The sequence below is a fragment of the Typopeltis vanoorti genome, chromosome 5, assembly GCF_054136105.1.
Source record: "Typopeltis vanoorti isolate ZY-2024b chromosome 5, IOZ_Tvanoo_1.0, whole genome shotgun sequence".
NCBI classification, from domain to species: domain Eukaryota; kingdom Metazoa; phylum Arthropoda; class Arachnida; order Uropygi; family Thelyphonidae; genus Typopeltis; species Typopeltis vanoorti.
The window spans coordinates 31,078,452-31,090,861 of record NC_143553.1 but is presented as its reverse complement, the minus strand read 5'-3'; the positions used below and the strand labels follow the sequence as shown (position 1 = coordinate 31,090,861).

The following is a 12,410-nucleotide window of genomic DNA, read 5'->3' as shown; positions in this document are numbered from 1 at the left end:
ATCCAGAGGCGAGTGACCAAGATGATAGCAGGTCTGTGGAATGAACCGTATGAGAACAGGTTGAGGATTTGTGGGTTGCAAAAATTGGTTGATAGGCGGAGGAGGGGAGATATGATTGAGACATTCAAATTACTGAAGGGTTTCTATAAAATTAATTCAGAAGATATTTTTGAGAACAGGGCTGGTTGTGGGAGGACTAGGGGACATCCATGGAAACTGGGCAAAAGTGTGGTTAGTAAAGGTGTTAGAGCTGGGTTCTTTACTTTTAGAGTAGTGAATGAGTGGAATGCGCTCCCTGAGTCTGTAGTGGATGCTGTGACAGTGAATGAGTTTAAGGCGAGGTATGATAGATACTGTATGAATGTCAAATAGTTGTGATGAATATGATTTGGGGCCTCCCTCGATGAGTCTAATGACTCCCTGGAGTTGCCCGTAATAATAGTAATAATAATAATTTTCAGAATTCTTCAGTTTGGAAAACTGCTGTTATTCAGTTTACTGGCATATTTCTATTATAAAACAAAAAAAAGCATACTGAATTCAGCATACAAAGCATCTGCATGATTTGAGACATTACAATTCCTGATTATAGCAAGCAAGAAACATTTCTAGTTTCTTTCAAAGTTGTGAGCCATAACATGTGATATACGGTTAGTGATTGAAGGAGGTTGTATTTTTGAGAACCTACTGTAAACATTTTTGAATGAACACTTTACCCTATATTACATGTTTTCATTTTTTAAAATTCAAACAGCCACAACTGTTTGGTATCACACTGATCTTTTATGAGAAATGTTTTTACTTCAAAATACTTCTGCATATAGTAGAAGTATTTACTTATAGCAGAAATGCTCCTGAAGTTAAACATTCCTTCTAAGTCATCCTGTGTAGGTAATGGTTTTTTAGTCTTTCATGCAATTTATTTCAAATTTATCCTGTTACAACATTAGGCTCAGTTTTATTCCACTCTGCAACAGTAAAATTAGCACTTTTGCAATTGACAAAATGGAAACTGCAAATTCTTTACTTTAGGAAAAGCTTTTTAAAAGAATTTTGCCTGTTTTAGAGATGCTGACAGTGAGTAAATTTGTATATGTGACTTACAAATTAGCAAAATATATAAAATATAGCAAAATATTACATGATTTTACTGTTTGTATGACCAGTGACTGTTGCATGCTGAGGAATTATGAGAAAAATCATCTCTAATTATTAAAATCAGTTTTCAAATGTAATTGCTGAAACATAGCATGATTGCATTTTAATAAAGCCTAAGTCATAAATGAAATATTATCCTACTTTTATCTAGGACATTAAACGTGTGAGGGATAAATTTCGCACTATTGAAGACTTGAAGAAAGAATTTTCTGAACTTAATATTGATATCAAAACGGATGCAGAAATTTTAACTGATCACATTAAAAAGTATAGTAAAGCTAATGATGAAGAGAAAAATACTATTTTGCAAGATATGGAATATTTAGTACACCAGGTAACTTGTAATTATTTTTTCTGTTTGTTCATACATTGATAATACACTCTCTATAATTTTTAGTTTCTGATTTATAAGAAAAAACGTCATGCTTCTTTCTTTTATATGCTTACCATCAGAATGTAGTTGTTGACTGTATTTGTATTTTCATGAAATATGATTTGATGTTTTCTTCAGGAATATCCTACAAGTTTTTGGCATTTGTCTTAATATTATCTTTTTTATTATGTCATAATTTTTTTTCTCCAAATTGATGAACCCAAATAATCTAGCCTTAAGATCTTGAGGAGTCTCTGAACTTAGGCATACTGTGGCCAAAGCAGTCCAAAACATCTGGAAAGCAAAGGCTAGAAGGGTACACCAAAGAAGCTGATCTAGCCACAAATACTCAAATTTTGTAAGTTCTTCCTAAATTGACATGAAAAGTTCAGATATCTATGGATGTCTGTGAAGAATTTCTTGGCAAACCTTGGGACAGTCATTTCATCAGATGAATTGTTATATACAGTGAAAAACTGGATTTTTTCTACAAAATCAAATGCTAAAAGGACATTCTATCAATGCCAATCTATTCTCAACAACTAGATATTATACTATTCTGCACAAGTGTTACCTAGCATTAGTCATTCAGAAATAGTCCTGATTTGACATTGTGAGATTGTATATAACATTTGAGGTGCAGAAAAAAAAAATGAACTGAAGACTGAACTCATTCATATACAGAGTAGCCCATGAGTCGTGGAGTTTAAAATGTAAATAACTGTTTCGATTATTAATTTTTTTATTTTTTCAGGTATTGTAAGGGATATAAGAAATAATCGTGGAAAGGTTCACAACCCAACAACAAACCAAAATTGTGCAACTTTGTGATTATCTGTGGTTATCAGCAATAATTTTGCGAAGATCTGCAATTAGATATGATGGCTTCAAACTTCTTCCTATGGGGTTACCTGAAGGAATAAGATGTATGTAAATAAGCCCCTTACAATCCAACATCTGAAGAACATTAGTGCTACAGCCAGAAACATTAAGTTGTCATGGAACATGCTATAGAAAGGACCCATCTTTGTGAAGATGAAAATGGAAGGCATTTACATGTGGTTTTTCATAATTAATCAAAAAAAATCTACAGGTTCTGTATTTCATTATAACAAAGAAGAAAAATAATTAATAAATAAAAGCTGTTAAATGTTTAAACCCTTTTATAACTTATGGGCCCCTGTAGTTCTCATCTTGCATCTGATTACCATTTATATTAGTACTGTGGGTAGGCTAAAGTTTTTATTGTTTTTACATATTTCAGAAACCCCTGCTCTGGAGAGTTAACATGAACTTTTTCAAGCTACTTCAGTAAGCTGGGTGTGGTCTCAGACTGGGCATTGAAATTAATCTCCCACCTAAAAAAAGAGGAGCTAACTTTCTATTCAGATGTTTTGTAGTTATTTTCTGCCACCTTGTCCTGTGGATTCAAACTGCTTGTGAAGATAAACAACTGATTAGCTATGAGTTAAGTGATGTAGTGGAAATGTAGATAGAGTAAATAATATTCAAACAAAGCTCAAATACAAAAGTACATTTTAATCAATATAGCAAACACTGCTATGACAAAGTACTACTGAAAAGTCTCAATCAAAGGCCCCGTAGGTACAATGACATGCTGAAAGAAATTCACTGTAGTAAATTATTATCCTGTGAATTATTCCTGTGGTTCCTTTCCTATGCATTTGATAGAGTGAGTTGACTGTATGAAAGATTTAATAGTTAGACTTCATAATTCAGGAAGGCTTGGTTAGAACCGAATTCTGAATGACTGGAGTTAAAGTCCCACAGTACCCATCTATAAAAAGGAAACGGTATGAAAATTGCAGAGGAATTTCCTAATGGAGTGGTCTAGATGAGCTTTGTAAGCATATACTCAAAGAGGCCAAGAAAATTGCATAACTTGGAACAGCAAGCTGAGTTCCAGCCAGATAGTTCTCGGAGTTAGACTTTTTACTTGAAGACAGAGATGAAATTTTGGGCATGTAACAATGCTCGTTATTTAAGCTTTGTAGATATGGGGGGGAAAAAAGCATAAGGTGCAAAGAGAAATTCTTTGTAATACTGCAGTTATGTGGTTTAGATGGAACTTTATACAGAACAACATATAGCCAATATCTACTGTAAGCCAGCAGTTAGATACAGAAAATAGTTTGATGTAAAACGATGTGTACAGCAAGGTTGTTTGTTATCCCTCATTATTATTATAAATTAAAGATGCCAAGAAATTATATTCTTAGTTTAATCCTTTATTCGAGTGTATTAGAGTGTAAGAAAACAAAGTTTGTGAATGAAGAAACTTCACAATTTGGCAACTGAGAGGAGACCTCCACATAGCCTTTAAAGGAATGCGGAGAACCGACCACGGCTTCTGACCTAATGTCCAATCCTCACCTTCTCGTGGTGCACCCTGTTGGGTATCTACTTTGATACTGAACGAACGAGGATGGGCTGGCAATTTGGGATTTAGCCGACCAAATTGTATTCTTATTGGTTAAACCAAAATAAAAAATGATGGTACAACATGACAAAATTTCATGCCGGCTGGGGCGTCGCCCGGTTAAACAAGGCCCCCGTTGTTTTCGCCAGGGAACCAGGGCGAACAGCGAAAAGTCAGCTACTGGAACAAATCTGAAAACAAACCCCAACTCAACATCACCAGAGTTAAAGATCGGTACTATCAACGTAAGAAGCCTGAATGGCAAAGAAATGGAGCTAGCTGAGGAATTAGATAAGTACCAGATCGACATAATAGGGGTGACTGAAACAAAAAAGACCAAAACTGGTGAGATCTTTCTGAGCAATAAATACAAAATGTTATATTCAGGCAATAACAATCAAGGAAAAGGAGTAGCCATAGTATTCAACACAAAATACGAGGCTAATCTTCTTGAATGGCAGTCAGTCTCAAGTAGAGTAATGTGGGCAAATATGAGAATGGGGAACTGGACAATGAGACTTATTTGTGCCTATGGTCCGACAGAAGGTTCTACTAAGGTAGAAGTGGAGGAATTTTTTGAGGCTTTAGAAAAAGCAACTGACACAATGAAAAAGGAAAAGTTGGTCCTTGTTGGGGATCTAAATAGTAGAGTAGGAAATGATTGTGAGACATACAAAAATATTTTGGGAAAATTTCGAGAAAAGAGCAAAGCTAATAATAATGGCAAATATCTGTTGGATTTCTGCTCAGGACATGGACTGGTTATTACTAACACCATGTTCCAACATAAAAATGTGCACAAATTCACATGGAGAGAAGAGGCTAGGAATAAGAAAAGTCTCATTGACTATGTTATTGTTGATAGTGATGTTTTCTCCCTGGTGCAGGACACCAGAGTGTACAGAGGATTTGAAATTGGAAGTGATCACTATTTAGTCTTGAGCAGGATAAAATTGAATTTCATATTGAAAAGAATAACATGTAAGAAAGTTTTAAAGCGAATAAAAGTTGAGCAGCTCTCAGATGTAAACTGTAGACTAAAATACAGAAATATTATTGAAAAGAAAATGAAAGAGTTTGAGAACAGGAATCAAACCTTGGAGATTCAGTGGCAAACTCTGAAGGAAACATTGATTGATTCTGCCAGTGAGGCATGTGGTGAGGTTGTGTGCAAAGATAAAAAAATCAGAACTCCCTGGTGGACACAGGAAGTTAAAGAGGCAGTGAAGGAAAAGAAGAACAGCATATCAAAAGTTCCTGGCAAATAAGTCAGCTTTTACTCTTACAGAATACAGAGACAAATGTAAGAAAGCTAAAGAGTGTGTAAAACTAGCTAAACAAAAGTCATGGGAGGACTTTGGCAAGAATATAGAAAATAAATATCAAGAAGGTGGCAAAATATTCTGGAGGTTGTTGAAGAAGCTTAGGAATGGAGGAAAGAGTGCTGTAAAAGGAATTAGAGATGATAAAGGTGAAATGAAAACAGGAGAAAAAGATATCCTTGAAGTATGGAGTAATTACTTTGAAAAACTGCTAAATGAAACAAGCAGTGATGACAGCACAGTGATAAAAAACACTGACCAGGCATGCAGTCAGGAATACATATCCATACTTGAAGTAGAAAAAGCCATCAAAGGCTTGAAATGTTGAAAGGCAGCAGGAGTCGATGATATTCGACCAGAAATGCTGAAGTATGGTGGTGTGAGAGTCTTACAGTGGCTGCACTGCATAGTTCAGAATGCCTGGACAGAGGGACGAATTCCCGATGATTGGAGTAGAGCTCTCATAGTACCCATATATAAAAAGGGAAATAAAACTGAATGTGAGAATTACAGAGGTATTTCCCTACTGAGTGTTCCTGGCAAGATCTATGCAAGTATACTTGAGAAACGGTTGAGAAGAATTGTGGAAGAAAAGCTTGGTGAAGAACAAGCTGGATTCAGGCCAAATAGAGGCTGTCAGGATCAGATCTTCACTTTACGACAAATAGTCGAGAAAGCATGGGAATATAACAATGATCTGTATTTAAGTTTTGTCGATTTGGAAAAGGCATATGATAAGGTGCCAAGAGAGAAGCTATTCAATACGCTGCAGTTATATGGTGTCAATGGGGCATTATATCAAGCAATACTTAGTCTTTATTTGAGTTGTGAGTCAGCAGTTAGAATTGAAGGAAGTACAGGAAGATGGTTTAATGTTAAATCTGGTGTGAGACAAGGATGTACATTATCCCCTCTGTTATTCATTATCTATATGGATCACATTATGAAGGAATGTGGTATTAAACCTGATATCAAAATTGGAGATGTTAATGTCAGCTCTTTGCTTTATGCGGATGATGTTATACTTCTAAATAAATCCGCTACAAGTCTGCAAGATTCTCTGACTAAATTGAATAGCTGTTGTAATAGATATGGTATGAAGGTCAGCAATAAAAAGACAAAGACAATGAAAATAGGCAGAATCATTGAAAATGTCAACTGTGTTGTGAATGGAGAACCTGTGGAACAAGTAAAACATTTCAGCTACTTAGGCACAATTTTTACTGAAGATGGTAAACTAAATATAGAAATAGACAACAGAATCAACAAAGCTGGTATCGTGGGAAGTCAATTGAATAAATTCATATGGAATAAGAAAGAAATTAGTCGGAACACTAAATTAGCTGTATACAAGACAGTGTTCAAACCAATTTTAACTTATGGATCTGAGAGCTGGGTCAGAAGTAAAACACTTGACCAAAGACTAGAGACCGCAGATATGAGAGTCCTGAGAAAGATTAGAGGCGTGAACAGATGGCATCAATGGCAATATCTTATTAAAAATGAGGATATTAGGAAAGAACTTGACATTGTCAGCATCCAGGAATGCGTTAGCAGAGCTAATCTCAGATGGTATGGTCACTTAAATAGAATGGGAGAGGAAAGATTAGCAAAACAAGTGTTCTCTGCCAGGTTGGCAGGAAAACGACTCAGAGGAAGACCAAGATATAGGTGGATTGATACGGTACAAAGTGCCTTAGACGATAGAAATATAAGATCTGATAATGTTGGAGTCTTGACAAGTAACAGACTGATTTGGAGGAAAATTGTAGATAGGAAGTTAGTAATGATGTAATTTTTTCATGTAGTACTGTCATATCCTGTGCACCCCTTGAGGGTACATGGCAGGAATTTGATGATGATGATGTATATAGAGGCTAATGACCTCACATCACTTGCCTTTATATCCCATAATGCAAAGCACATATCCCTATGGACACGTGTAATGCTATGCATTATGGGAAGGTCACTACCCCGACTGGTTTCGACCTTTATTGAGGTCTTGTAATAATTAAGACTATGCCATTTGTTATATTATATACATTTTGTATTTCTGTTACCCTACTTTGTCTTTAATTTCTCTTAATTATCCATGAATGGATGACTGCCTTAACTATTTACTGCTGACATTTAACTATTTCTACTGTATCTTATTTGTCATGCTCTATAGCAGGGGTTGCCAAACTTCTTTGACCGTCGACCCCGTCAAGAGTTTCTTGACTTTTTATCGACCCCCTCTATTTTACTATTAATTATGACAGGACAAGCAAAAAAAGACGCTTATGTGAGTTTTTAAATTGTTTATTTTATAGTTTATTGGTAAATACGTCATTTTGGCATACATCATTGGCCTCCATAACTATTTTCATGACTCCATCTTACAGGTCCTATTCATGTCACTGTTCCCACAATTCACTCTTAATCACGTTGTCATTCAGGATGCAGGTAATCCAAGTTAACCGAATTGAATATTACCCGTACAATGATGTCTTATATTTTTCTATCAACCCCTGACCCCGAATCAACACATAACAATGTTATATCTACCCCTGGGGGTCGATATCGACCACTTCGGTGACCACCGCTCTATAATCTAGCAAATTTATTTGTTTTATGACTGCACCAACCAGTTACACTATATATTGAGTGTGAGATTATAAGATCTTAAATCCAAGACAGCAGATATCGTTTATATTCCCCCACTTATATATATCCTTACATTAAATTAGTCGTGGCTTAATTATAAATCCCAATAAACTTCTTTTCAGGTTTGGATTTTTTTTAGGATAGTGCATTGACAGAATCAATCCAATGCGTTGTTCACAAACCATTTAATTAAGTCAGAAGGAAATATTTACAGAATGATTCACATATATGTACAGTCATTACAATTCTCTTGCTAGTCTCAATTCCTTCTAATCTAACCTTAGCTCTAAGTTAATTCACAATCTAGGATAACATTAACTGAATATAAGGCATACTTTGTTTAAGCCTAATTCAACATTAATATATATTATCTCATTAACATGGACACTCTTGACATATATTCTTGTTCAGTATTATCACTACTTACAATTTTTGTTACGGTCTTTCATATTAACCTTTTATTCACATGTGAGTCTCGTCTTTCTTTCCGCTTGCTGACTTGTTCCTGTTTTCCTGCTAAATTTCTTCCTTGTCTGCGTTGTCGACTATGCCTTGCCCTATTGGACCTTTAACATGGTGGTGATGCGCAGCTCTTTCTTTTTGAGACGAACAACGCAATACTTTATCACATGGCGACTGACCCAGGTAGAAGACTCAGAACTCATGACGTTTCTCTTTAGATTCCTGACAGCGAACCTAACATGTCGGTGGATCCAGGAAAGAGAAGAAATAGAAAACCCTAAGACAAAATTCCTTCTAAACAAGTTGTCTTATATAGAAGCATGGACTTCTGTTGTTCGCATATGTGCGTCTCTCAAAAATGGTCGCATATTAACCTTCTGACATGCTGACATTCTTCACTTGTCTTTGGAATTCTCTATCCATGGTAATTCTTAGAATTCTTTACTATGGTCAAGTATTGATCTTTGGACATGATGATGTCATTCTTTGTGCATCTGCATACATCAAGGCCCACCTTTCCTAATTGGGTTGTGGGGGCAACAGCTGCAAGAGGAACTTCCAATGGTCACGATCTTCTGCCACCAAGCTCAGGTGTTCTAGTGGGATTCCCCAACGTGTCCACCCAAGGTTTCAGATATAATCTATCCAGCGAGTCCTTGGCCTTCCACGTGGCCTCCCACCCTCTGGCATGGGGAAAGAGGGCCTGCTGAGGAGCCTCTCTTGTGGCATTCTGACCAGGTGCCCGTACGAACATAACTGTGATCTCTCAACATAGAGAAGCAGCGTTGAGTTTTGAGGGTTTCCCGAATTGTAGCGCTTCTGACTATGTCGAGTCTTGTCAGCCCCGCAACCCCTCGAAGGACCTCATTTCAGCTACTTGGATTCGTGTCTATATTCTTTCGGTCATTACCCAACTCTCATGACCATAGGTGAGGATGGGGACATAGACTGTATTGAAAACAGCCAGCTTTGCCTTCTGGCTTAACTCCCGCTTCAATACTACCGAACGGCCAAGCTCCTGCAATATTGAGCTTGCTAAGCCAATTTGAGTATCTAGCTCTATGTCCCACTTTCCATCATTCGTGAATATGGACCCAAGGTATTTAAACTACTCCACCTGCCTCGTTGGGACTCCACTTACATGTAGAGTGCACTGGGATGGTTGTCTTGAGACCACAAATGTTTCAGTTTTGGCCACACTGCTCTTAATTCCAGCATCTACACAAACAGCTATAAACCTTTCCAGGGTCTGCTGGAAGTCATCTGTAGAAGAGCTAAGCAGAACTAGGTCATCTGCAAAAAGCAGACATCCAATACTACATCTTCCAATTCTGACACACTTACTGCCTTGGCTGTGCCTATCAATCCATTCCATAAATATTATGAAAAGGAGGGGTGACAGAACACACCCTTGGCAGAGGCCAATGGAGACTGTGAAAGGTTCAGACTTTGCTGTTTACCCTGACACAAAACTCTGGGCATTCATACAGGGACTTGATGGCAGCTAATAGTTGGCCATCCACTCCATACTCCTGTGCTACTTGCCAAAGCTTATCCCGAGGAACCCGGTCATATGCCTTCTCCAAGTCCACAAAACATGTATAGACATACTTGGAATACTCCCAAGATTTCTCAACGACTTGCCTTAAAGTGAAGATTTGGTCAGTTGTGCTTCTACCAGGACGAAAGCCACATTGTTCTTCCTGGAACTTTGACTCAACTATGCTCCTGCACTGTCTTTCCAAGCACCTAGCATACACTTTCCCAGGCAGGCTGAGCAGAGAGATGCCACGATAGTTACTGCAATCCTTCTGGTCTCCCTTCTTGAAGACTGGTATTATTATGCCTGTCTGCCATTGCTTTGGTGCTCACCCAGATATCCAAGCAGCCTGACACACTCGAGTCAGCCAGAAAACACCGTCTCGATTTAAGGCTTTTAGCATCTCGGGCCGAATTTCATCACTGCCAGCGGCCCTGCCCGATTTTAGTGATTTTATTGCTGAATGGACCTCTTCTGCTGTGAGACTAGTCATTGGCCTGATCTGCACCTCTTGGATGTCCACAACTGCTGGGCCACCCAGGTTAAGAAGGCTCTCAAAGTATTCCCTCCATCTGTGGAGGATATCCTTCTCGGTTGTTAAAAGTGCACCATCAGAGGCCTTAATTGCCCTCGCTATGTGCGATTTCCTCCCTCGAAGGTGGCGGATGGTCTGCCAGAATACTTTGTTTGCATTTGCATAGGATGAGTCTAATCTTTCTCCAAAGGATTCCCAAGCCTTCTGCTTTACTGCCTCAGCATACTGCAAATGCATCTCAGGTGACCTGACCCTAAGCCATGTTAGGTAGGACTCCTCTTTTGCCCATACAGTTTTTTTGACTTCTTGGTTCCACCAAGGTGTCCTTTTCTCACTGCCCGTTGCCACGCTGAGTTGCTTTCTGCCACAGCATGAGAGTGCCAGCTGTTCTGAACAGCTTCCACTCCTCCTCAACATCTACAGTATGCTTGGGAATCCCTTTGAACCTGGAGGAAATGTCATCTGCAAAATTCTTCCTCACTGCCTCATTTTGCAATGCCTCCCATTTCACACGGTATAGCTGCTTAGGTCTACCAGCATTGATGGTAGCATCTGGTTTCTGAAGCCGTAGAGTGCACACAACAAGGTGGTGGTCAGTTGACAGTTCTACCCTTCTCCTCACACGAACGTCCAACACTGAGGAAAATAGGTCTGCTGAGACTATAAAGAAGTCAATCAGAGACCTTTGTTCTAGTGTATCCCTGTACTTTATGGACTTTTCGGTGCTGGAAGAAGATATTCATTATGGACAAGCTGTTAGTACAGCAGAAGTCCAATAATTTCAACCCATTCGCTTTTCAACCCATAAGGTCAGGGTTGCCGTTTCTCTGTGCATATGCATCTTTGGAAATTTCCATCTATGACAATTCCTGGAATTTTTCACTATTTTTCTAATTAGACCTACTGATTTAACATGATGACATCATGAGCCACATTATTTTAACTAAAGCTCATTACAAGATTACTACGGAAAATATTATTTCAGTCAAAATTTAACATTTCTCTGAGTAGATTCTCCTAAACAAAAAATGAACACAAGTTATGAAGTCACATATCAAGAGATTTTACAGTCTCATTAGTCGGAGTCAGTGAGAGCCTTGGATAAAGGATTAAACCAAGAATATAATTTCTTGGCATCTTTAATTTATAGTATAACCAAGTGGAAAAACTCTCTCTGGATTAGAGGTAGATGTTTATGAGGAAAATGTGAGGACTCACAGAGAAGATGGGCAGCTTTCTGAGGGGATGGTGCAGAACATCAGTAGAGTGGAAGTGAAAGGAGGCCATGAAGAGGATGAAGAATGAAAAATCGGTGGGCCCAGACAGGATTCCACTGGAGGCATGGAAGGCCTGGAGAAGAGGGAATTGACCTACTGTGGGACCTGTTCATGAAAGTTTGCCAACAGGAAAATATACCTGAGGAATGGAGGAAAAGTACTCTTGTCCCTATCTACAAGGGTAAAGGGGATGCACAAGACTAAGAATTACAGAGGAATAAAGTTGCTGTCCCACACAATGAAAATCCTAGAAAGGGTTCTTGATGGAAGACTGAGGAAGGAGGTGGAGATTGCAAAGGAGCAATTTGGCTTCATGCCTGGTCGATCAGCCACAGATGCTATCTTTGGGGGTACGACAGATGATGGAAAAGTTTCGAGAGAAGTAACAGGAGTTACATCTGGTATTTATTGATCTGGAGAAAGCATATGATAGGGTGCCAAGGCAAGAAGTCTGGAGGTGTATGAGGGAGAAGAAGGTACCGGAGAAATATGTCAGGTTGGTGCAGGAGATGTACAGAAATGTGAAGACAAGTGTTTGAACCTGCCTGGGAGTGACAGAAAGTTTTCCAGTGACAGTTGGCTTGCATCAAGGGTCTGCATTAAGTCCGTTCCTGTTTAATATTGTGATGGAGGAAGTGTGAGAAGATGCACCTTGGA

General features: G+C 38.3%; 1 protein-coding gene across 1 annotated transcript in view; it reads left to right on the top strand.

Moving 5' to 3' along the window:
• Positions 1-12,410, top strand: part of Sil1 (Sil1 nucleotide exchange factor) — a 116,145-nt gene that overhangs the window by 48,293 nt on the left and 55,442 nt on the right. Inside the window, exon 4 of the mRNA XM_090392971.1 lies at positions 1,310-1,492. Coding sequence (XP_090249097.1) covers positions 1,310-1,492 — 183 coding nt within the window. The remainder of the gene's footprint in view (positions 1-1,309; positions 1,493-12,410) is intronic.